At 41.6% G+C, this 26,644-nt stretch overlaps 1 protein-coding gene across 2 annotated transcripts; it reads right to left on the reverse strand.

Annotated features, from left to right (window-relative positions):
• Positions 1 to 1,383: 1,383 nt before the first annotated feature.
• On the reverse strand, positions 1,384 to 24,755 carry AP3M2 (adaptor related protein complex 3 subunit mu 2). Of its 2 annotated transcripts, none has more exons than XM_046648377.1 (9): positions 24,706 to 24,755; positions 23,018 to 23,359; positions 19,860 to 20,031; positions 13,852 to 13,989; positions 7,807 to 7,892; positions 7,415 to 7,548; positions 5,938 to 6,145; positions 5,527 to 5,671; positions 1,384 to 3,524 (listed from the first exon to the last, which is right to left on the reverse strand). In XM_046648377.1, the coding sequence occupies exons 2-9, from the start codon at positions 23,288 to 23,290 to the stop codon at positions 3,424 to 3,426; spliced, it is 1,257 nt and encodes a 418-aa protein (XP_046504333.1). In that variant the 5' UTR covers positions 23,291 to 23,359; positions 24,706 to 24,755; the 3' UTR covers positions 1,384 to 3,423. The 2 variants fall into 2 exon arrangements, with proteins under 2 accessions (XP_046504333.1, XP_046504334.1); XM_046648378.1 differs by lacking the exon at positions 24,706 to 24,755 and adding an exon at positions 24,536 to 24,598.
• Positions 24,756 to 26,644: the final 1,889 nt, after the last annotated feature.

Consider the following 26,644-nt stretch of genomic DNA (forward strand, 5'->3'; position numbering starts at 1 on the left):
GACCGAGCTGCAGGGCAGTCCCAGCCCTGCAAGACAGATTCATCTGAATTGTACTAAATACCCTCAAAGAGCGACACCTCCTTGCCTAGTGCTGGTTAGGAGAGTCAGGATAAAACAGCCGGGACTCATCAGGGGAAGGAATTGGGTATCCGGGGAAATGAAACAGTATTTCCTTATTATCCCCAGCTGGTTAATGAAACAGATGCCAACTGACTGAAGAACAGGAAGGTTCTCAGCTGATTCTGCCGGTAGTCCTAGCGGGTAGAGACTGCAGGAACTCAGAAGGGCGACTCCGCTATCCTCCTGGAGCCCCCATCTTAAGTCTGGTTATCAGAAAGAGTGTCATAAACTTCTGGTTCCACATTAAACTTCAAAAACCAAAGACTCACACGATCCCCAGGATTTGGGATCTTGGGGAAAGTTTCCAATTTAATTCCTCTATTAAAAGTCTAATTTAAAAAATTAATCTCATTGCTGGCCCTGAGTCACCACCTACTGGCAACAGAGGGAAGTACAAGTATTATAAAATTGACCTGGTCACACCACAACGCTACCAAAACAGCCAGGCCGAGGCCAAGAGATCTCAACAATGACTAAGACGGAGAGGGTGGAGTGTTAACAGACACTAACCACTTGTGCTTAGGAAACAGAAAGAAGTCTTAAAGTTTCTTCACAACCAATTTACAGAAGGAAATTAGTACAGATAGGGGATAACAACCAGCGTCTAAGCTTTACAGAGACTCCCAATGTCTTATCTCCCAAGAAATCTCCACTACAATTAAGATGTCTAGGACCCTGGGGGCGGGCCCCATGGCCGAGGGGTTAAGTTCACGCTCCGCTTCGGGGGCCCAGGGTTTCGCCGGTTCGGACCCTGGGCACGGACACGGCGCCACTCGTCAGGCCAGGCTGAGACAGCATCCCACATGCCACAACTAGAAGGACCCACAACTGAAAATATGCAACTATGTACAGGGGGGCTTTGGGGAGAAAAAGGAAAAATAAAATCTTAAAAAAAAAAGATGTCTAGGACCCTGAAGCCCTGTTTCACGCCTGAATTAATCAACCTAAGAAGAAAATCGAGAACGGGGGGAAGCATGAGAACAGACACCAGTAGCTTTAATGGGTTTGTCCTTTACCCAATGGGGCAAAATAATTTGATTGATCTGGACTTTCGTTCTCACAATCTTAAAAATGACATGAATACCAGCATCCTCTATCTTCCAGAGGTGACTGGAGACTCAAACCATACACATGCGTGAGGTCTGCCGGCTGGAAAGCACGAAAGTAGTAAGACCCCTGAACTGCTCCTACTAAGGCACGCACAGCACAGCTTTATCATTAGTCCTAGTCACAAAACACGTAGGACATGGAGCACTGGCAAAACTCGACTTTATTAAGACTTAAACAGAGAAGATGCTTCTGCACATGTTCAACACGTATGGAACCGGACGGCTCAGGGAGAAAGCCAGCCGCATGGACACTAACACACAGCTCCACTGCGCTCGGGGTCTGCCACCCACAGACAGAGGCGGCAGCGACTCCATATGTGCAGGCCTGCAGGCCCCACACCCTAGAGCCTTTACTTCTCCTTAAGTTCTTCCCTTGAAATTAGGATGAGCTGTCCTGGAGGAAATGAAACAGCTAGACTTACAAACCTAAAAATGTTCAAGGACGAAGACTATGTTTCCTGTGATCTAGGAAACTTTAAAATCCTTCAGAGCCCTCAGGAGAAGTGATTTCAAGTATTCTGGAATCCACAGGCAGAGATGTTTCCCCTACTTTGGTAGGTGTGTATATGGGACATAGTAATCCAGGACAAATTCTTGAGTGATGGATATGAAACACATCTGGTTGTATACACACAATTTACCCCAGAGGAAAACCACAAAGCAACATGTGCAGCAAAAACAAGTCCAGGAAGTAGGAAGATAAAACGAGCAAAAAAATTGCTTAAGTATTTGGAAACAGGGCTTCAGAGAAAAACTGTAGGATTTGGAGAGTATAGGTCTTCATTTTTCTCCATGCATGAAGCAGAGCACAATGTCACTCCTTAAAGCTATACTAATAAAAAAAACCCCTATCTTTCATATAAATATTTAAATGAGTAACAGACACATTGAACTAGAATAAAAATCACCCAGTGAGAAAGCCTGAGGTACTACTTTACTTTTACTCAAAGATTTAAGGGATTTTTTTTTTGCCTTAAAACAAAAATGGACTGGGAGATAGCCACTGCTAAGAAACGCATTATAGAGTACAAAAGACTCTGAGGAAATCACTTTATGAGCAGCTTCAAGGATCAGCCATGCCCTCAACGGGGAGCACTCTTTCCACTTAGGATTACCGATGGGAAAGTTCCAGACAGGAAGGCTTAGACTCCAGTGCCAGTCCAGCACTGACCAACGAAAATAAGGAATCACTGGGCTACAGCCGTGGTACCCTCACGAGGAGCGAGCTGGCCGTCTGCACTCCAGCACTATGGCACACAAAAGCTGGCTGCCCAGGGTCCCGGGGGAGGCTTTTCTGAAACTCTCCTCAGCCAACAGGAAAAAGCCTGGCGCATTCTGTAAAGCAGAGTGAGTAAAACTGTTCTGGGTTAGGGAGAGAGGCATTTCATGCAACCCCCACCTGGAAGAGGGCAGGTCACTGTCTCACTGGACATGACAGACCGAGTGCCAACGGCAAGCAGCAGTTCTATCTGAAAACTAGTGGTCAAACACCTTCACGGTCTTTAAGGGAAAAGTCTGATTCTACTGGGGTTTCCATGTCAATAGGGGACTTGAAGTTAAGAAGTTTACAGTTCATTTCCAGAAGCACAATTTTCTTTTGTAAATGAAAACAGAGAATCAGAAAGAAACCAGCTCAACCCTGTTCTTTCCAGCCCTCCTTCACGTGGAGCTTGACGGCCTTTCATGCCACTTCCCTTTCCTATGCGGCCTCACACGTCTTTAACACTGTTTCCTCTTTCTTCTCCCTCATCGGGCAGATCCTTAACTGGCCTTTCCTTGACTAACAGTCATTCTCTTCCAAGCTTGCTTTCTTTCTTTCTAATCTTTCCTTCCACCTTCAAAAACAAGGAAGTCTTTCATTGGCTTTAGATAATTAAAGCCAAGCAAGGAACAAATGCTGGATCTTTCCTAAGGTGACCACGTTACAAAAGTCCAATATGGTGTCAAGTATCTCTACCCTCCCTCGCCATCTCTTCTCTGAGAACTGAGTTGGCGCTGACTGTGTGTCAGTTCTGTCCAGTTCTCCCTGGAGACCCGCTCTCCCTAGATTACTTCCACGGCACTGAAGGCTAAGGACAAAGGGAGCGGTGGGTCCGGGAGGGGACTGACCTAGGAGACAGGCTGATAGTTTTTACTTTTAGACAAGTCAGAAATGAAAAAGTGTTCATGACTGTTCCCTTCCCAAACTCTCCTTTCAGGTTCGAACTTGGAACTTTCCAGCTTTGGTCATGTATTTTATGCCCTTAAAGGGTTTGTACTTTTCTCCATACATATCCAGACGATTCACTTTGAGCCCTGAGAGGAGGAAAGAACAAGACATAAGCATTATTCAAAGGATGTAGCGTAACTGTTAAATTCATTTCCAATCAGACAGATGAGTAGGATAGAGATGGTTGTAACAATGAACCAAGAACCAAAAATTACTTTCACTTATTTATATTACTTCCATGAAGCTGACAGATTCTTCACTCTTGGTACGTACAATGATAACAAAAAATTGCTCCAACAACCCTCATACGCTGCTGGTGAGATTGCAAACTCGTGCAGCCACAATGGAAAACAGTATGGAGATTTCTCAAAGAATTAAAAATAGAACTACCATATGACTCAGCTATCCCACAGCTGGGTATTTATCCAAAGAACTTGAAATCAACAATTCAAAGAGACCCATGTACCCCTATGTTAATTGCAGCATTATTCACAATAGCCAACACATGGAAGCAACCCAAGTGCCCATCAACTGATGATTGGCTAAAGAAGATGTGGTATATATACACAATGGAATACTATTCAGCCATAAAAAAGACAAAATCCTCCTATTTGCAACAACATGGATGGAACTTGAGGGTATTACGTTAAGCAAAATAAGCCAGACAGAGAAAGAAAAACACCTCATGACTTCATTCACATGTAACACAAGGATAAAGAGAACAGATTAATGGTTACCAGAGGGGAAGGGGGTTGGGGGGTGGGCATAAGGGGTAAAGGGGGACATTTATATGGTGACTGACCATATAATTAATAATGTTAAATAATAACGTACACCTGAAATTTCACAATGTTACAAACTATTATGACCTCAATTAAAAAAAAACTGCTCCAACAAACAGCTATCCATTAGAAGACCTGTTCTGGAAGTGGAAAGGGCAGAAAGTTATACACAGACTGAAACAAGGGTAAGGCAAGATGAAGCCACTGTATGTTTTTCTCAAGTTATTGGACTGAATATATGAATTAGTAATAACAAAATTAATGAATTAATAATGAAATAAATTATAAGTAAATGAATAATGAAAAATAATGAATTAATAATATAATAAATAATCAGTGTACCAAGCAAAAAATATATGTTTTTTCTGCCTTTTTTTCCCTCCCCAAATCCCCCCAGCACATAGTTGTATATTTTTAGTTGTGGGTCCTTCTAGTTGTGGCATGTGGGATGCCGCTTCAGCATGGCCTGATGAGCAGTGCCATGTCCGCACCCAGGATCCGAACCAGTGAAACCCTGGGCCACTGAAGCAGAGCGTGCAAACTTAATGACTCGGCCACAGGGCGGGCCCCCCAACAAAAAATATTTTATATTTTATAGAACTTTAAAGTTTATTAAACGTTTTAAGATGAAAGAGCTTATAATTTAAATGAATTCTCATCATTTAAATTAGACAAGGTCTGTTGGTAAAGAAAACTAGGAACTTAATATAAAGCTAAAGTCATCTGCTATTTATCTTATAGGGCTGTTTTAAGTATTAAATAATAAATGAAAAAAGCCTAAAATGGTGCCTGGCACCCGGTAAGTGTCCGGTAAGAGGTAAGTATTATTATTACTATCATCCTAAGGTGGGTGTAGAGCATGGTGAAGGGCCTTGGATGGCCCAGGGGTTCAAAGGGTAATAAAAGCACATGTGAAAGTCTTCTGAAACTGGGGGAGAGAAGGGGAAATGATTCTTTTCAGTTACCAGCCGAGAATGCAGAAGCATTCCCATACTGAAAACCTTGGGAACCTCAAATTAACGACCCTCGGATGACCCACAATGCCTGTCGACACTTCTGTCCTCCATTCCGTTCTTCCTCATTTGTGTCTTAGACACTTTCATTCAGTCACTTAAGCCAACTTCAAAGTCAGGATTATAAACCTTTCTCAGAAACGTGCTAGAAAAGATTTGACTAAAGATCACATATCAGGTAATGAAACCACCTTTGTAAACGGGGAGCCATCGGCAGGCTTTCTGATGTCGGTGCCCTACTGGAGAAAGCCATTCTGTTCTCTTCAAAGGCCCCGAAGTTACGGGTCACTTACCAGAAATGGCCAGCTGCTGGATCTTAAACTGCAGGTTAATTGTGGGGTTCTCATCTGGTCTGGAAGCTCCAGCCTGAAGGCTCACGGTCCCCTTCAAACTTGGTAGCTTTTGGGGATTTATTTTTCCTACATCCCAAGACAGCATCTTCAAAGAAAAAACAGCAATAACAATGGAGCCTTCATTTGAGGTGGCTGAGCTCTCCCCTCAGGGCGTCTGTTCCCAATGCTACAAGCTCCTGCTAGAGTGCTTCTCAGTGGAGAATACTACTTGCTACCATAAATCATCCCAAGGATTACACAATGTCCCTCTGGTGACTCTCTCCTTCAAACAAGGTAGACAGGCCGCGTGGAGAGCTCCTGCAGTCACCTCTACTTAACATCAGCAATCAAGCCCTCCGCCCATTCTCCTACCTTGGTAACTGGGTCGAATGTGTGTGTCCCCTGAGATGGAGAGAGGCTCATGTTCAGGACCCCTTTGGGCATCTGGCTGGTGACAATCACTCCCTCTATGGTCTTCCCCATAGTCTGCTTAGGTCCCACCGTTATTTCAAAGCGTCCAAGTGAACTGCTGTCCCGGAAGCTGATGTTATGTTTGACATACACTGGAATTGCCACCAGACTGGAAAAGAGAGACAAAAAGCCCATTTTATTACTGTCCTGGAGAAATGGCAACCTTTCCTCCTTTTTTGCTCTGCTGGCAGCTTTTCCTCCCTTACCTGCTTCCTTACTCCTTAACTTAAAAGTTAAGCATAGGAAAAAACCTAGTCAGCTTTAATTTTTTTCTTTTTGTAAAGCTAAGATGCTGTCTAGTAAGTAAATTAACTCTTCAAATGACTCTTTGAATAATATCAACAAAATCAGAGTATACTAAGCCTACTATGAGAAGGGCATTAAAAACAAAAATTAGGAGTCACCATATTTTTGTGTTGTACTTTGTGACATGTGACTAATAACTGTCTGTACTTGGGAGAGTAATATTCATAGCTCATGGACCTTTCGTAACCCGACCTCATCTGATCCTTACAAAAGGATAGGGTAAGCTGTCATGACTTGACAGAAAAGGAAACAGAGAAGTCACAGAAGAATACTAAGGTACTAACAGTTCTCAACATCTATTGAGTGCTTCCTGTGTTCCAGCCAGCACTATGCTAAATGCTTCATCTCCATTATCTCATTCAAGCCTCTCAATAAGTGTGAGAAAGCTACTGCTACAGTCCTGATTTTATACATGAATGCTGATGTCCTCAGGCTTCACGGAGGTTAAGTGGCGTGCTGAGGTCATGTATCGTAAGCACTGAAAGTGGGGTTTAAGTGCTGGCAGTCTGATTCCAGAGCCTGCGCTCTCAAGCACTCAGATGTCTGCCTAAATTATTTATTCCAAATCACATAGGAAGGTACCGGTGGCTGAGCTCCCGTGCTCTCTTCAGTCTGCACACCTTCTACTAAGGGCTTCCAAAAGCCTCTAGACTCCATCTCAAAGAGATGTCCAAGACCAAAACTCACTGGATTTTACGGTTTTTTAAAGCACAATTTAACACTTTTTTGGGTCAAGGGGATTAAAAACAGGTGCACACAAATGTTCTCCTTTAGACATAATAATAACAGAAATAACAGCAGCAAACTTAAGGAGCACTCACTTTGCGTTAAGCACTGTTTAGATCCTTTTATTTAATCCTCATAACAAGGCACTTTCATCATTTTTCAACTTACAGATAAGAAAACAGACACAGAAAGGTTAAGCTACGCCCCTGAGGTTACCCAATTAGTAAGTACAGAAGCTAGAATGTGAACCTCGCTAACTCTAGAGCCTGAGTTCTTAATCACTACGGATATTGCTTCCACACACACACAGACACAGATTCCATTCTTAATTATGAGAGTCGCTTACTTCTGTGCACTGACATGGTAAGAGAGCAGGCGAAAGTTTCCATCAGGAGGGATGAAGGAGAGAATACGCTCAGATTCCCAGCGCTTGAAACGAACACAAGGATGGAAGCTGACATCATCCAACAACCTGGGGTTCTGTAGTTACCAGGCAGGGAAAAGCAAGAAGGAGGGATTAAACACCCATATTTCTTTCAGGAAAGTCATTTAGATGCTGTTTTTATTAAAACACACACACACACAAATCCTGTCGTTACTTATAGAAAATTCAAGCCTGATATAAGCTTTGTGGCTGTCCTTAATGACTTCTTGTTCTATTCCATTCCCACCGCTCTATCTTTCCAGAAGCATTTCATTTCCCATCCCAAGAACTAAATCTCTGGTCCGGTATTTTACCATGAAGGAAAGCGTAAGATCTGGCATTCCAGTCAGCTTGACACAGGCGTCAATCACCCCCTGGATCTCCGCAGTGATGGTGGAACCTGGGGCGGGAACAAGGCAGACACAGGTAAGCGGCTACTGCACACTTCTCTGTCCTTCCAAACCACCTTCCTGCCTCCTTCCCTCCTTCTTTAACTTTCTCTTTTCCTTCCCAACTTGTTCCCTTCCTCCCTCTCTCTGTCTTCTTTCCTTCTGTCCATCCATCCAATTCATCTACCTAATTCATTTGTCCATCCTTCCAAACATTTATCAACTGCTTATCAAGACACTCCAATGAAGTAATGGGGATGAAAGATTTGTGAGATAGTTATTAGCCTAATGGAGTTTTCAGTCTAGTACCAGAATCAAACAGAACATCATTATCCTAACCACTGGTTCAGAAAGTTTCCTATCAGAAACTGTTCTCCCTAAGGCCACTGAGGAGCTTTGGGGCTAAATCGAATAGACACTTCTGGTCTTTTCCTACAGCATCTCTCTGTAGCATGCGTCCTTGTTGACCACTCCTTCATTTTCAAAATGTTCCTTTCTCCTAACCTCTCCTAATTTTCTATTTTTCTAGCTCCTCGTCCTCAGTCCTTCTGCAGGTTTCTCTTTCTTTCCACACCCTTTAAATGTCACAGTCTGAAATTCTCTTTTCCTTCACTGAACATACTCTCCGTGAGCTACTTTATCTACTTGCCAAGCCATCAGTTTTCATTGGTGGCCAATTATTTCCTAATCTTTTTTCCAGTTCATCCTCACTCATACCAATTGGACAGCTCTACTTGGATGTCACTGAAGCACTTCCAACTCTCCATGTCAAAAAGAGAATTCGTTACCTCTATTCCTGGATCTGCTCCTCCTACTTCCCATAACTTCCTGATGACACCATCTATCTTGTCGCCTACGCCGGAAACACAGATGCGTCCTCGACTTCTACTTCTTCAGCGCCCTAGCCAATCAATTCCAATTCCACTCTTTTCCATGACTTTTGCCTCTTGACTCTCCATCCTCACTACCATTACAGGCATCTCTATTTTGTGCCTGGACTTCAGCAACGGGCCCCTGCTGTCCTTCCTGTCAGTCTTACCCCACTTCAAGTCAGTCTTCACACTGCAGCCAGACTGATAGTTCTAAAACTACAAATCTGATCAAGTGACTCCCCAACTTAAAACTCTTCGATTACTCCAAATGGCTACTCCAAATGGCCCACCTTAAAATGGCATACAAGGAAAGCTCTTCATGATCCAGCCATGTAGTTGTGTTTTTTTTTAACTTTTTCATTGAGGTAAGACTTATAGGAAAATGCAAAAATGTTAAATGTACAGCTTGATGAATTTTTAGATATGTAGACACCTATGCAAATATCACCCACATCAAGATGTGGAACCTTCGCAGCATCCCAGCATGCTCCTGTTGCCCATCCTAGTTAATCCAAGTCCCTAAAATTCTGACTTCTATTACCTTAGATTAAGTTGCACCTGTTTTCAAACTTCATATAAATGCAGAAAACTGTATATAATCTTATGCATCTGACTTTTTTTGCCCAACACTGTGAGATTCATTCATGTTGTTGGGTGTATCAACAGTTCATTCTTTTTCATTACTGTATAATATTCTGTTATATGACCATGTAAAAATTTACTTAACCTTTTTATTACTGATGGACATCTGGGTTATTTCTAGTTTGGGGCTAATATGGAAAGCTGCTATGCCTACTTAGTTTTAAAGCCTCATCACTTACTTTTCTTTTTTTATTGCTCTCAATTCAGTTGTATTCAACTACTTTATTTCCCAACAACATGTTATTCATCTCAAAGTGTTTGCACATATTCTGCTCCCAAATCCACGCAGGTCTTAATAACTCCTGCTCTTTCTACAGATGAAGCGTAAACGCTATCCCCCTCTTTACAATATTCTTTGGATGGGTGGGTGAGTGGGGTACGTCTTTTATGCTCCATCTTTTTACCTTTCTCTCTCCCTCACTAGACTTAAGAAAGCTTCCTGCAGCCATCGACTGTCTCTTTTTTTTACTCCTTTTGTCTACTTTATTCATACAACCTCATGATCATCAACAACAAAATATCATCATCATCAAGAACACTTATAATGAAGGCAGCGCATAAAGAGGTCCAGAATTTTGAATATTGAAAACAATTCAGAATTAAGGTTTTGGAAAGCCTTTGCTACAGAATTTAGAAATTATTAGTCAAAAAATGCTGAAAATATCATAATTATACCAAAAGCCAGCTGCCACCCACCCACAATTACATAACAGGAATCTCGAAGGCTTGTCATGGGAAAGATGAAGACCCCCAGCTCTAGGCCAAGTGAATGCCACATAATGACCAACTGTCCCTGCAAACGACATACCTCTCTTCATTATTAACAAAGAAGTGCTATTTTCCTATATTGTTTGGGATGGGGTATTATAGGTATTCAATGGTTTAATACTTTACTTTGGTTTACTTTCCTCTTTGAAAGCGTCTATATCTCATCTTCAAATATGTGTTTGGTATCTTTCATTTGCAGTGAAGGGATTCCTTTCTTTCTCCCTTGTTTATTTCCAGGGGTTCTCAGCCTTTTCTCTCTCCACATGGTTCTCATGTGTGACATCTTCACATCGAGGACAACTCCAAGTACACCACTGTCATTATTATTACACCATTGTCAGCAAAGATTCTCAGTGGGGAGGGGCTGTGCACAGTTGGAACACCCCCAGACCGTGCCTTATTCACCATCAAACGCCCACTTTCCACTACTGTGCTACAGCACAGCAGGTTTCAACCAGCATCCGTGGAATGAATGAGTCACTAAAGTGAAGAGAACTTCCCACAAATGTCTAGGCTCTAAGACTTCTAGTCATGTTAACCTAATTCAGAACAGACAGAAAAGAGGGCTCCCTGCATTTTAGTGATTACAACTTTAGTTCTGCCATCAGAACTGGAAGTCAAACACTTGCAAAGGAAATCTAACCAACAAGAAATTACTTTGTTACTTTTCCTTTTTATTCAAGAGGATAAAATCTATAAAACCAGTAGAAGTGTGAGACAAGCATTGGTATGCATCACAGTATTTTTTATTGTTTTTGGCTTTATTGAGGTATAATTAACAAATAAAAATTGTATATATGTTTAAGGTGTACAACTTGATGTTTTGATATACATATACATTGCAAAATGATCACCACAATCAAGCTAATTAACATATCCACCACCTCACAGTTATTATTATTTTTTGTGTGTGTGGTGAAAGCACTTAAGATTCACCCTCTTAGTAAACTTCATGTATACAATACATATGTGAAGTGATGGATGTGCTGATCTAACTAGATGAGTGGAATCCTTTATCAATGGATACATATATCAAATCACCACAATGTACATTTAAAATATCTTACAATTTTATTTCTCAACTATACTTTAACAAAGCTGAAAAAAAGTATGCAATACAGTATTGTTAACTATAGTCACCATGTTGTACATTAAATCTCCAGAACTTACTCATCCTGCATAACTGAAACTTTGTACCCTGTGATCAACATCTCCCCACCTCCCCCTCCCCCGCCCCTGGTGACCACCATTCTTCCCTCTGCTTCTATGAGTTCAACTACTTTAGATTTTACAGTTGAGTGAGATCACATAGTATTTGTCTTTCTGTATCAGGCTTATTTCACTCAGCATAACGTCCCCCAGATTCATCCACGCTGTCACAAAAGACAGGATTTCCTTCTTTTTTTTTATGGCTGGATAATATGCCAGTATGCGTTTGCATGTCTGTGTGTATGTGTACCTATCTCAAATTTTCTTCATCCATCGACAGACATTTAGGCTGTTTCCATGTCTTGGCTATTGTGAATAATGCTGCAATGAACATGGGGGTCCAGATATCTCTACAAGATGCTGATATATTTTTTTCTTTTTTGTTTTTTCTTTTTTTAAAGATTTTCTTTTTTTCCTTTTTCTCCCCAAAGCCCCCCAGTACATAGTTGTATATTCTTCGTTGTGGGTCCTTCTAGTTGTGGCATGTGGGACACTGCCTCAGCGTGGTTTGATGAGCAGTGCCATGTCTGTGCCCAGGATTCAAACCAACAAAACACTAAGCCGCCTGCAGCGGAGCACGCGAACTTAACCACTCGGACACGGGGCCAGCCCTTTTTTTTTTTTTTAAAGACTGGCATCTGCACTAACAACTATTGCCAATCTTTTTTTTTTCTGCTTTTTCTCCCCAAAACCCCCAATACATAGTTGTGTATTTTAGTTGTGGGTCCTTCTAGTTGTGGCATGTGGGATGCCGCCTCAGCATGACCTGATGAGCAGTGCCATGTCCGCGCCCAGAATCCGAACCGGAAAAATCCTGGGCCACCAAAGCAGAGTGTGTGAACTTAACCACTCAGCCACGGGGCCAGTCCCTCATTTCTTTTGGATATACCCAGAGTGGGATTGTTTGATAATAAAGTAGTTCTATTTTTAATTTTTTGAGGAACTTTGGTACTGTTTTCCATAGTGGCTGTACCAATTTACATTCCCACCAACATTATATGAGGGTTTCCTTTTCTCCACATCATTGTCAACACTTATGTTTTTTCTTTTTGATGACGGCCATTCTAACTGGTGTGAGGTGATATCTCATTGCGGTTTTGATTTGCACTTCCCTGATTAGTGATTTGAGCACCTTTTCACATACATGCTGGCCAATGTATGTCTTCTTTTGAAAAATGTCTATTCAAAAGAAAACTTTTTAATCAGGTTTTCTGCCCACTTTTTAATCAGGATATTTGTATTTTTGCTATTGAGTTGTAGAGTTCCTTATATACTTTGAATATTAACCTCTTATCATATATATTGTTTGCAAATATTTCCTCCCATTTGTATGTTGCCTTTTCACTCTTGTTATGTGGAAGCTTTTTAGTTTGATGCAATCTCTTTTATCTATTTTTGCTTTTGTTGCCTTTGCTTTTGGTGTCAGATTCAAAAAAATCATTGCCCCGACCAGTGTCAAGAAGCTTTTCCCCATGTTTTCTTCTAGTAGTTTTACAGTTTCAGGTCTTAATGTTTAAGTCTTTTATCTGTTTTGAGTTGATTTTTGTATATGGTATGAAGTAAGAGTCCAATTTTCTTCTTCTTCATGTGGATAACCAGTCATCCGAACACCATTTGATGGAGACGATCTTTGCCCCATCGCGTGTTCTTGGCAACCTTGTCAAAGATCAGTTGACTGTCAACCCATGGATTCATTTCTGAGATCTCTCTTCTGTTTCATTGGTCTATAAGTCTGTTTTTACACCAGTACCACACAGTACCATACAGTTTTGAATACTGTGGTTTGTAATATATTTTAAAGTCAGGAAGTGTGAAGTCTCAAGCTTTGTTCGCCTTGCTCAGGGCTGCTTTTGTTATTTGGGGTCTTTTGTGGTTGCACATGAATATTAGGATTGTTTTTTCTATTTCTGAACAGGATGTCATTGGGATTTTGATGGGACTAGCATTGAATCTACAGATCACTTTGGGTATTATGGATATTTTAACAATATTAATTCTTTCAATCCATGAACACAGGATGTCTTTCCACTTATCTGTATCTTCTTTAATTTCCTTAATCAATCTTTTATAAGTTTCAAGGTACAAGTCTTTCACCTCTTTGGTTAAATATATTCCTAAGTATTTTACTCTTTTCGTTGCTATTGTAAATGGGACTGTTTTCTTAATTTCCTTTTCAGATAGTTTTGTATATAGAAAGGTCACTGACTTTTATACGTTGATTTTATATCCTGCAACTTTACTGAATTTGTTTATTAGTTCTAACAGTTTTTTGTTGTGTCTTTAGGGGTTTCTGCATATACAGTCACGTCATCTGCGTCGTAATATTTAAGTCCATTCCCAGTGTCTAGCACAGCACCTGACACAAAGTAGAGAGCAGGCTCAAACAACCGATCACGATGGGGGAGAATTCTGATATTACAAGCATTCTGTGAAAGGGGCCTCTATTTCCATAGTTCTGAGAACAGACTAAAGCACCCACCTGATTTATCAATGATGGCATCAATCTCTTCAACCACATCAAAATAGGCCTCATTGTTGGTGTATTTCACTCCAGTCCGTCGCCAAGGCACCACTGACAGCTGCCCAGTGGGAAGCTGGTCCCCCACATTGGTGCTTCCTGAGACAAGGAATATGATTGTAATTTAATTCCAATTTGATAATTGGATGTAACCAATTACCTAATAACCACAGAATACTTCCCTGGAAATTTCTATGCTCCCACTATTCATGCACTCAATTGATGAATTAAAAAAAAAAAAAAAGATAAGCATTTTCCCAACTCCTGTAAGGGTAACCCAGCCTATTTTAAAAACTTGTCACCATGTGGTCTGCCTCCTCAAGCAGAATAAAGATTAAAAATGCTACCTGAGAAACAGATATCATATTTTAGTTTTGAAAGTAACCTGAACTTGGTCTATCAAATTCCACAATAGCTTGCAGCTTAAATAATGTATTGGCTTTCAGTAGGGATGGTAATCTACATATTGATATAAAATTTTCATGGGTAAAAACTATATTCTAGTTTGAGGGAGGTTCTTAGGTACATTTATGCTAGGTATTAAAATGTAAATGTATACATCAAAATAATCTCTCTCAAACCAATACTGAAACTTAAGAAAAGAATACAAATTAGATCTTTCCCTGTCTGTAAGTTGTACACTAATTCCTGACTTGTTGCCCCCACCCAGCTCAGGCATCACATATACATATGCATACATTTTGTGTGTGTGTGTGTGTGTCTGTGAGGAAGATTTGCCCTAAGCTAACATCTGCTGCTAATCCTCCTCTTTCTGCTTGAGGAAGATACACCGTGAGCTATCACGTGTGCCAATCTTCCTCTGTTTTGTATGTGGGATGCACATTTTGTGGTGACAGAATGGCCAATGAGTGAAGCAGGTCCCGCACCCAGGATGCTGAAGTGGAGCATGAGCAACTTTAACCACTTGGCCACGGGGCCAGCGTCCAAAAATATATATTTTTTTAATTCAAAGGTTCTATACTGAAATTTTGAAGTATTATAACTAATTTAAAACCTATTCCTGGGGGCCTGCCCCGTGGCCAAGTGGTTAAGTTCACATGCTCTGCTTCGGTGGCCCAGGGTTTCGCTGGTTCAGATCCTGGGTGCGGACATGGCACCGCTCATCAGGCCATGCTGAGGCGGCATCCCACATGCTACAACTGGAAGGACCCACAACTAGAGTATACAACCATGTGTGGGGGGCTTTGGGGAGAAGAAGAAGAAGAAAAAAAAAGAAGATTGGCAACAGACGTTAGCTCAGGTGTGAATCTTTAAAAAAAAAACCTATTTCCTTCTTCTGTAACATAGATGTTTTTAATCTAATGAAAGAAACATTAAATAAATGCATATATTCAGCATGTTTATAAACATTTCAGCTTTTCAAAAGTGGTTCTCACATACCTTTTACTAGATTTAAGAGATATTCAGGAAAATGACTTCATAGTGTTCATAAATAACTCAGGTATCAACGAAGTTTTTAAGGTTTAAAGATTTTATTTTTTTTTCCTTTTTCTCCCCAAAGCCCCCCAGTACATAGTTGTATATTTTTAGTTGTGGGTCCTTCTAGTTGTGTCATATGGGATGCTGCCTCAGTATGGCTTGATGAGTGGTACCAGGTCCACACCCAGGATCCGAACTGGCAAAACTCTGGGCCGCCAAAGTGGAGCGCACAAACTTAACCACTCGGCCATGGGGCCAGCCCCAAAAGATTTTAAGGTTTAAAATGAGCCCAGAATATTGAAAAACCCAACAAATATGTTTCCTTAAAAAGAGGCACTAGGATGGGCCAGCCCGGTGGCACGGTGGTTAAGTTCACATGTTCCACTTCAGCCACCCAGGGTTCACTGGTTCAGATCCCAGGTGTGGACCTATATACCACTTGTCAAGCCGTGCTGTGGCAGATGTCCCACATATAAAGTAGAGGAAGACGGGCACGGATGTTAGCTCAGGGTGTCTTCCTCAGCAAAAAAAAAGAGGAGGATTGGCAGCAGATGTTAGCTCAGGGCTAATCTTCCTCAAAAAAAAAAAAAAAAAAAAAGAGGCACTGAGGTAGGCCCAGTGGCATAGTGGGTAAGTTCACATGCTCCACTTTGGTGGCCTGGGGTTTGCAGGTTCGGATCCTGGGCGCAGACCTACAAACCACTCATCAAGCCATGCTCTTGCAGCATCCCATATACAAAATAGAGGAAGACTGGCACAGATGTTAGCTCAGCAACAATCTTCCTTGCCAAAAAATAAAAAGAGAGGGGGGCACTATATATTAAAACATACATCGAGCTATAATAATTAAAACAGCTACAATAATTAAGGCAGAAAAACCTAAAAACAGCCCAAGAACCTATCATAATTTAGTATAAGATAAAAATATCATTTTAAAACAGGGGAAAAGGATACATTATTCAATAAATGGTGCTAGAAAAACTGGCTGACAATTTTGGAGAAATAAACATACAGCCTTACCTTATGTTGAATACCAAGATAATTTCCAAATAAAATCAAAAAATAAAACCATAAAAGAACCAGAGGAAAATATAGCTTTTAAAAAACATCTTCCTTTCTCCAAGATCAAGAAAGCAATCTCTTATGTTTTCTTTCAACAATTATAAAGTTTATGTTTAAATCTTTCATCCAGTTGGAATTTATTCTGTATAGAGAGACTTATTTATTTATTTATTTTTGCTGGGAAAGATCTGCCCTGAGCTAACATCTGTTGCCAATCTTCCTCTCTCTTTTTTTCCTCCTCAAAGCCCCAGTACATAGACGTATATTCTAGTTGTAAGCCCTTCCGGTTCTTCTACATGAGCCGCCACCACAGCATGGCTACTGATAGGCGAGTGGTGTGGTTCCATGCCCGGGAACGGAACCCAGGCCGCTGAAGTGGAGCGCGCTGAAATTTAACCACTAGGCCATCAGGGCTCTATTTTTTTTTTCTACATCAAAGCAGACTGTCCCAAAACAATATATTTAAAAATTGGTCCCTGGTTCACTGATTTGATATATGACCACATCTATCCAAATTTCTATAAAAGCAAGGGTCTATTTCTGGATTTTATATTTTATCCCAATCATCTGTTTGTCTATTACTGGCCAATATGACACTTTTAAAATTACCAAAACTTCATAATATATTTTGTATCTGATATGACACATTTTCTCTCTTGCTCTTTTAAAAAACTATTTATTCTCAAAACTGTCTTGGCTCTTACAGCATATCTATTCTATGAGTTTTTGTCTCAGGTACCATATGAACTTAATATGTCTTGATATTTGACAGAGCAAATCCTTCCAACCCCTTTGTAATTCTTTTTCAAAATTATCATGGATACTCTTGCATATTTATACTTTATCAAATGTAGTTTTCAATCAGTTTGTCAAATTTCATGAAAGCAAGACCCAAAATGTAAAACCTTAATGAAACAGAATTATTAATTTGACTAAATCAGAACATTTTAAATGTGGCTAAATAAAAAACACCATGAACAATGTTAAATGACACATGACAGATTGTGAGAAAATATCTGTAACAGAGTATTCAAAATATATAACTCTTACAAATGACGTAATATTTCCAACATATGATAACTTAATATTCTTTTTTTTTTTTTTTTTTAACCTCTGACTCCATTTATTTACTAGCTAAGTAGGAATAATACCAAGATGTCTCTTTCAGGGCTGCAGTCAAGGTCACAGGTGATACGTAAATAAAGTACAGTAGTAAGTGGCACCCAGTGGAGGCAGCCCCATCCCTTCACATGCGAGGCAGTCATGCAGTATAAACAGGACAAGGCACCAACACCAATTTCAGAGACATAGCAGGTTATGGCTGAAAGTCCTCCGTCCAAATGCCACCTGAGCTCAGCTCCCTAGTGGAGAGCAGTCAGTTACATCGCCTCCTATAGCAGCACTATTTCTCCAAGGAGATTACTCTTCAATTGATTTCACAGTCTTCCCTGGTAGAGAATCCTCCTGGTGGGCTCTGGGGGCATCTTGGTGAGAGGAGGATCCTCTCCAGAGACTGAGACATTGGTGGGGGCCGTTGTTCTGAGCTGGTCCAGGCACGCTGATACGGACACTGGTGGGGGCCACTGAGGTGCATCCCTTGGGCTGTTAGCCCAGGGGTCTATAACTTAATATTCTTAAGTGAAAATATTCTTCTGTTTTATTTTATTTATTTTTTTGGTGAGGAAGATTAGCTCTGGGCTAACACCTGTTGCCGATCTTCCTCTTTCTTCTTTTTTCCCTCCCCAAAGCCCCAGTACATAGTTGTGTGTCCCAGTTGCAAGTTTTTCTAGCTCTTTTATGTGGGATGCTGCCACAACATGACTTGATGAGTGGTATGTAGGTCTGTGCCCAGGAGGCAAACCAGTGAACTCCAGACTGCGAAGCAGAGCATGCAAACTTAACCACTCGGCCATGGGGCTGGCCCCGAGAATTCTTTTAAACTAGTATGAAAAAAGAAAAGCATTTCAACAACAACAAAAAAATGGGCAAAGGACCCAAAAAGATAATTCACAATAAAGGAAAAACAGTTGGTAAATGCTTGTACAGGTTTTAACTACTTTAATAATAATAAATGAGTGTGTAAATAACAAGATATCACAAAACTATCAAATTGCAACGTTTAAAAAAATTAATAATAATAATAGGATTGTCTAGGTTGCGCAGAAATTGTTAACAGAAGTATAAATTGGTGTAACTCTTCTGGACAGCAATTTGGCACAATGCATTAAAGTCCTTAAAATATGAACACCTTTTGATCCAGCACTTCCATTCCTAGTACTGAAAAGAAATCATCCTAGATGTGCACGAAGTTTTTAGTATAAGAATGCTGATTCCGGGGCTGGCCCCGTGGCCGAGTGGTTGAGTTCGCGCGCTCCGCTGCAGGCGGCCCAGTGTTTCGTTGGTTCAAATCCTGGGCGCGGACATGGCACTGCTCATCGAACCACGCTGAGGCAGCGTCCCACATGCCACAACTAGAAGGACCCGCAACGAAGAATATACAACTATGTACCGTACCGGAGAGGGCTTTGGGGAGAAAAAGGAAAAAAATAAAAATCTTTCAAAAAAAAAAGAATGCTGATCCCTTGTTATTTAAAAAAATAAAAAATCAGAAACATTACAAACAAACAGGGACTGAGTAAATAACTTAGGGTCTATTCTGTACGGCAGAAAATTGTAAAGTCACTAAAAATGATTTAGATCAATATTTATCATAATGGGATACTGTTCACAAAAGGTTGATAAAACCTTGATAAAACTAATGTTGATAGAAGATAAGTTTTAAATAATATACAAGAATTGTTTAAAAAAATTCTATTACCATTCCTTATCCATCTGTCTGGAAAAGACAAAAAATATACTCACCAGTATGTTAAAAGTGTGGTGGCATTAAGAGGTATTTTCATGTTCTTTGTGCATTTCTGTATTTCTGATGTTTCTTTTTTTTCTTTTTTTTTTTAAAGATTGGCACCTGAGCTAACAACTGTTGCTAATCTTCTTTTTTCCCCCCTGCTTTTTCTCCCCAACGCCCCCCAGTACATAGCTGTATACTCTAGTTGTGAGTGCCTCTGGCTGTGCTATGTGGGACGCCACCTCAGCGTGGCCTGATGAACAGTGCCATGTCGGCGCCCAGGATCCGAACTGACAAAACCCTGAGCCACCGAAGCAGAGTGCGTGAACTTAACCCCTCAGCCACCAGGCCGGCCCCTGATGTTTCTATAATAATCATGTGTTCCTTCTGTAATCAAGAGAAAAATATTTTCAAAGGAGAACACTTCATTCTGTCATTGAAATCAGGATATTTTCTACACAACAAAAATATTTTTCAAGTTATGCTCAAAGACTAGAAAGAGCAAGATTAAAGGCCCTGGACATCTGACATCCCCAGAGAGAGGCACTCAGGATAATGCGCCTCTCTGGGCTGAGCCACATCCCGGGCGGTAGCTTTCTGCGGGTCCCCTTCTCCATACCTGTTATGGTGTTGACAACTGTGCGCAGAATAGTGGGAGGCTTTATCAGTTCTTTGAGGATGTTCGACTCAGTAGCCAATGGAAACCCATTGTCAAGCATCTCTTCCAACACCTCATAAACCACAACCACATTGTCTTTGATCACCGGCTCTGAACAGACTCCAAAATAATCCTGATGAAAACACAATATATACATTTATCACTCAGAGACTGTAACAAGTGACAGAACATTCTTAGAGAATAAGGATCTACTCCCATCCATGTGTGTTGACTCAGCTTCTGGGATACTCTTCTACGAGGAGGGAATGAAGCACAACCATGGTTCTCTTAGGCAGCCCCTTGTGGTAGAGAGAACGCTGGACTGGCTTATAGTACTAGTGTCATCATTAACTTCTTTTATAAACTAGAGTAAGTCATTTAAAGTCTTTGGGTTAGTTTCTTCAACTAGATAAAATATGTAGAATATATAACTGAATATTATATGTGCTTATGAACAAGAATTTGAAAGAACTATGCAAAAGGATAATATTTGATCTGACATAGGTTGGCCCTGAAAACCTTTTTAACCCTTATTGTTGTGCTATTCCTTAACATTCATGCAGCAAATAAGAACTGAGAGGGAAATGAAATGAGGAGGACGAGCTAGCACACCAGAAAATGTCTTTGGATCATCCCTCCTCTAAGATGCTGGGACTCTAAGGAGGCTTTGTTCGTTTATTAACAAAGCCTACACTTACAGATACTAAATTATCTGGGTTGTGGAAAAAGCACTGGATCCCAAATCAGAAGACCTGGGTTATAATCTTGTTACTTACTAGATTAAGTCATGCTAACTAATTTGGGTCCTGATTTCCCTACTAGTATAATCAGGATAACACCATTGGCCATACAGGGATGTTGTAAGCAGCATGACTGATTAAATGATGATATGTGTGAAAGCGCTTTGTAAACTATAAAGCACTCTGCAAAATGTGACGCGTGATGATACAATGATTTAGAAACAAGCGCTTGTAGTCATCTGTTGTCACCTCCTAGCAATGTCAGTCACGTCTTCTACTGGACCTCTGAGATGGTCACACAGTCCTCCTTGAATTCATCCACTGACGGGAAATTTACTCCTTTTGAGAAACCCCATTGTAGCCATGGACAGCTCTGCTTATTAGAAAGTTCTTTCTTTTGCTAGACTGAAATTTGCTTCCTAGATCTGCCTTACAGAACAAGTTTACACAACAGTGCCTCGGTTAGTTGAAGACAACTACAACCTTCCACTCCAGTGTTTTTTCCTTCGGGCCAGATTCCCTGTCTGATCCTTCTACTGTTCACATTACGGTATGGTTCCTAGATCTTTTTGTCATCTTGCCATTTCTAGTTTTCCAATATTCTCCCCAAATTATGACATCCAAAAGTGAACACAGACTCTAGATGTGTCATAAATTACATCAGATAATGTCAATTATCAGAGCCATTCCAATATCTGAGAGCACTTAGGAGTAAGAAATGTGTTTCTAAAATAAAAAGATTTCTTCTTAAAAAATGAGGATTTAAGGAAAAAAAGTTACACATTTCCTTCTCAAGAGTGATTTTATTTTGAAAAATAAAACACCTTGCTAGATTTTATAAACCAGGCATAATATGAACTGAGCAGCTGGAAAGGAGACTCTAAGGATGACAAAGTGCTACAGGGAGAGGGCCTGCGGCTCCACAGCCGGAACTCTTCCATCATCGTCTAGTCCAAGAAGAATGATGCAGCCAGATAAGATACATCAAAATCAGGATGTATCCACATACTTTTAACAAATGCTTCAAAAATGACAAGCTCTAAAGTGCCAGACTTCCCAACTACAACTTTACTCTTTTCCCAAATTCCTCTGTCGTTTCCACTAGATTAAATAACTTTTCTCACTTCCTGTCTTGTAACAAATTACATAATCTCGCTATGCAGCAGATGTTGAGTTTCACCAGTGGGACTGTTGATCTTAGAATGGGGTAAAGTGTCATAAGTGGAAATCATACCAAGGCCCAGCCAGAGGGGTTTAGAATCATGACTACTGGGTTCTTCGACTTCAAGTTCCTCCACACAACTGGGATTTATAATTCTTAGGTTTTCACTGTGTGAAGGAACTGGGATGTCACATGAGAACTGGAAGCCCAGAATCGTACCACCAGAAAGCATTTGTGGGAAAAAATTATTAAATCTATTCTAACTCTCTTGGAATGAAGGCTGTTCTAGACACGTGATGTGGATGTGAGTGCAAATGAAAGGACTCTTTGATTTGCTTTTTAATTTTTATCATAATGCTTGAGTCCTCATTCTCCTCTCCAATTCCACAATTTCTGTATTCATGTGACCAGTTCGAGGCCTTACATGACATAGAAGTTACACCATTTGAGTTATGCAAATAACTACAACTGTTAGAAGTTGAGCAATTCCTTTAGGGAGAAGATTCTACTGTCTGAATCCAGAGTCTGGGCAACCTAAAATTCTGTGCTATAAATGGGGCCGACATCCCATTCCCCAGGACCTTCAAATCTATTCCTGCAAGAAAAATTCAAAATGAAAACTGTATCTTGTAAAATGTGTCATTTAAATTCTTATGGGTACAGACAATTTTCCAATCTTATTTTAGGTTTGCAACAAGAGTTCATCACTAGTACTCATATGCTGTGGATAAGCACCCCAAACCCAAGGTGAAGTGTGGGTTCACAAAATACTCCTGCCAGGGAGAGTGAAAACAAGCATTACTTAGCTGCTTCTACTTTTTAAAAAAATTTATCTTTACATAATCGTCACTTTTTAACGCAACTCAAAGTGAGGTAGTTAACAATGGTTAACATCAACTCCTCTATTTAAACCCAAACTCCTCTGATTTGTGAACAAAAAGTAGGACAATTCCAATTTCCAGAACTAAAATGACTGTACACAATCATACCAAGTAGGGTGGCTTTCTCAGGCGACAGGTTCAAAGGTATTCAATTTGTCATTTTAGATGCAGCCAATTCAATCGATAGAAACAAGAATCTTATTAGATGGGAGAGGAAGTGAGCAATGTTAGAGTTTAGATTTCTAAAAAAGTTCCTTAACTGAAGCTGAGCACAATGGAAACAACTATAAAGACACTTTACAATTTACATGCACAGACCTCCTTAGATTTACGCACCTGAAACGTGTCCACTACTCGGTGAAGGAACTCGATGACAAACAGAGGCGGGACCTCCGTCTGGATGACAGCCACAAAAAAGATCTTGTGACGGTAAACACTTAAGAGATAGTGGTGAGGGGTAGGGATAACTGGAGGCACATTTTCTGCCTCAGTTGCTCTCTCTTGCGCCTCAAAAAAGTAATCACAAACGGAACGGCTGACCACACTTTTCCAATGTTTCTCCAGGAAAATATCTCCAGAGGAGTTGATCAAGAAAAGACTATGAATCATGGTGGAGATTGTCAGAGAGAGATGAAAGCCTTTTTCAGTCTGAAAGCCTCAGGACTGCAAATTTTCAACCTTGAAAACAAAAGCAGCTCTAGTCAGTTCCATTCAACCAAAATATGTTCCCCATCTTCCAAGAATAGACTCAAGTCTTTCTCTACCGCATGGGCCTGAAGTATCCCTCCCTAGAATTCCTAAGGATAATTATCAGCTATCTCGTTTGTCAATCAATCATATACTGCCCAGTTATCATTACTATTGCTTGAATTATATCTATTTACAATTCGACTTAATTTTTGGATGTCTACTTTCTCAACTGAACTGGAAGCTGGAGGAAAAAGATCATGCATGTTTTCTGCGGCCTCACTGCACAGTGCCTCCTTGCATACAAGAGCGCTGCAAAGAACAGCGATGAGTTTCATGTACTGGGCCACAACTCACACATACACAAGAGAAGTTCATGGCTGTGCAGTTTCACATGGCAGCCACTAGCCAAATGGGGCCCCTGAGCACTTGAAATGTGGCTGGTCCGAACTGAGACGTGCTATAAGAACAAGATACACGCCAGATTTTGAAGGCGTTGTATGAAAATAATTTATCTTACGAATAACTTAATATTGATTAGTTAATAATTGATATTAATGTAATACTGATAGTTTGGATATATTGGGTTAAATAATATATATTAAAATTTTTTATTCATTCGGTCAGACCCCATTCTCCAAGTACTTGTTAGCACAAGGCTCTCGGTTGGAAGCCTTAAAAAAAAACCCTCTGGGGGACCCCGGGTCCCTCACGCGGCATCTGTACAGCGCCAGTCCCCTAAATGAGGGGGCCGCGCTGGAGCTCAGCTGTGGCCATTCCGCGAACTGGCTGCAAACTGGCCCAGGCGGTCAACCGCAAAGGCCTGTTGTACCAAGTGCCCCAGGGCGAGCTTAATCCCTCTGCCCGAGAACGAGACGCCAGGAGGAAGGGAAGGCGGCGGGCGGCTAGGATGCGCAGGAAGAGAGGCGGCTGCCAAAAGTGGGCTATTTTCGCGCCGGTCCCAGGCTAGCCGCCAGCGAGCCAGGGATGGCGGAGGCCGTTTAGGGCCAGGGTGGACAGCGGGCGCATTTAAGGGGTGCGCACGTTCCGGGGGTGAAAAGGGTCGCCAGTTTGCTCACATGCGTTGCCATGGCAACAGTGTCCCCTCCTCCCTCAGCCTTCGGGCCGGAGCGGGCCACCTCCCCAGCCCGGTCCTCGGTCCCTCACCTCTCCCCGCCGCAGCCCCCAGCTCGGGGGGTCAGTCCGGCGGCATCTGGCGACCGGTCCCAGCCCTGCGCGCCCCCGCTGTGACCCTCGCGCGCGCCAGCCCCCGCCCCGCCGCTGCGTGCGTGCGCACGCCGCCCCCACCAGCGACCCGAGTCGCCGGCCCGCCTCACCCGGCCTCGATCTTCGCAGCGCCCACTGTTCCGCCGCGCGGACAGGCCCCGCCCCCGGCCGCCCCCCGCGCCCGCGCCGCCCGCGCTCGTCCGCTGATTGGCCGGCCCGCGGGACTCGCGCCAGCGCCGCCCGCAACCGAGCTCCGAAAGGCCGCTGATTGGGCGTCGGCGATCGGCTCTCCCCTCTGATTGATCGCCGTCCGCGGCTCTGGCTCGAGCCGCCCGTTGGCCTTAGGGTTCAGTCATCTCCGATTGGTGCAGCTCTGTGGCTGCGAACCCTGATTGGCTGCCGTGAACAGTCTGCGGGCGCCTGGCCTCTAGTCACCCAGTCACAAAGGGCCGGGGCGGCTACCGCTGCCACCTGCATCACCGCGGAATGCGCCTCAAGGGGGATACTAGAAAGTGTGATTTCCGGGGCACGATTTATCATATAGCAGCATATCATGGATAATAAATGATGAGCAGTAATAAGTGCTCTCCATTAGAGAAGTGCATCTAAAAAGAGACACGATGCCTGTTCGTTTACGTGCCTTGGGTAAAATAAAGGTGATTGGCTGTATAGCGTCTTAGCGAGAGCTCTGGACCTGGATTCAGGACGCCTCTTCCTGCCACAGGTGGACCGCCCCCTGCTTGACCTTGGGCAAGGCACTTAACCTTTCAGTATCTCAGTTCTCACATCTGGAAATGAGGAGGTTGGACAGGTCTCTCTCCAAATTACACTGGGGCTCTAATGACTTTGATACTACTGTTTAAGTGATTCAAATCATTGTGATACAGAAAAGCATGGAGTATAAGTCAGAAGACAAGGTTCAACTTCAGTTAAATGAAAAATTAGTTATTAAATGAGATGAGGCGTGGAAAGGATTTGCCTTGGTGCCTGCTACATTGAATGTGTTCAATAAAATGGTAAGCTGTGGTGACGATGGTCATGATGTCGACCTAGATGACATGGGCTTAGTTTTCCCTTTGGTAGAATGGAGCATGAGTGGCAGCTCCTCCTTACACAGGACCATGATGAATATTTATTGAAGGTCATGTGGATTGTTCTTTGCCATAGTTATTAAGGGCAGTTGGCCATTTTTTAAAATTCAGGTTATGATAGTTTACAGCACTGTGAAATTTCAGTTGTACATTTTTATTAGTCAGTCATCTTTAGGTGTGCCCCTTCACCCTTTGTGCCCACCCTCCACCCACCTTCCCCCTGGTAACCACTAACCTGTTCTCTTTGTCCATGTGTTTGTTTATCTTCCACATATGAGTGGAAGCATACAGAGTTTGTCTTTCTCTATGTGGCTTATTTCTCTTAACATAATACCCTCAAAGTCCATCCATGTTGTGAGTGGGACAATTTTGTCATTTATGACTGAGTCGTATTCCGTTGTATATATATATACCATATCTTCTTTATCCAGTCATCAGTTGATGGGCTTTTAGGTTGCTTCCAAGTCTCGGCTATTGTGAATAATGCTGCAGTGAACATAGGGGTGCATAAGTCTCTTGAATTGCTGACTTCACCTTCTTTGCATAGATACCCAGTAGTGGGATGGTTTGATCATATGGTAGTTCTATTTTTAATTTTTTGAGACATCTCCATACTGTTTTCCATAGTGGCAGCACCAGTTTGCATTCCCACCAGCAGTGTATGAGGGTTCCTTTTTCTCCACAACCTCTCCAACACTTCTCATTTTTTGTCTTGGTTATTATAGCCATTCTAATGGGTGTAAGGTGATATCTTAGTGTAGTTTTGATTTTCATTTCCCTGGTGATATGATGATGAGCATCTTTTCAGGTGCCTATTTGCCATCCGTATATCTTCTTTGGAGAAATGTCTGTTCATATCCCCTGCCCATTTTTTGATCAGGCTGTTTGATTTTTTGTTGTTGAGTTGTATGAGTTCTTTATATATTATGGAGATTAACCCTTTGTCGGATATATGATT

Source organism: Equus quagga, chromosome 22, assembly GCF_021613505.1.
Source record: "Equus quagga isolate Etosha38 chromosome 22, UCLA_HA_Equagga_1.0, whole genome shotgun sequence".
Lineage (NCBI taxonomy): Eukaryota > Metazoa > Chordata > Mammalia > Perissodactyla > Equidae > Equus > Equus quagga.

Coding starts and splice junctions, on each gene's coding strand:
- AP3M2 (XM_046648377.1), bottom strand. CDS start 23,290: ATGATTCATAGTCTTTTCTTGATCAACTCCTCTGGAGATATTTTCCTG. Junction 6,146..7,414: donor TACCATGTCAGTGCACAGAA/GTAAGCGACTCT, acceptor TCTCTTTTCCAG/TCTGGTGGCAATTCCAGTGT. Junction 3,525..5,526: donor CCAGCAGCTGGCCATTTCTG/GTAAGTGACCCG, acceptor TCCTCCTCTCAG/GGCTCAAAGTGAATCGTCTG.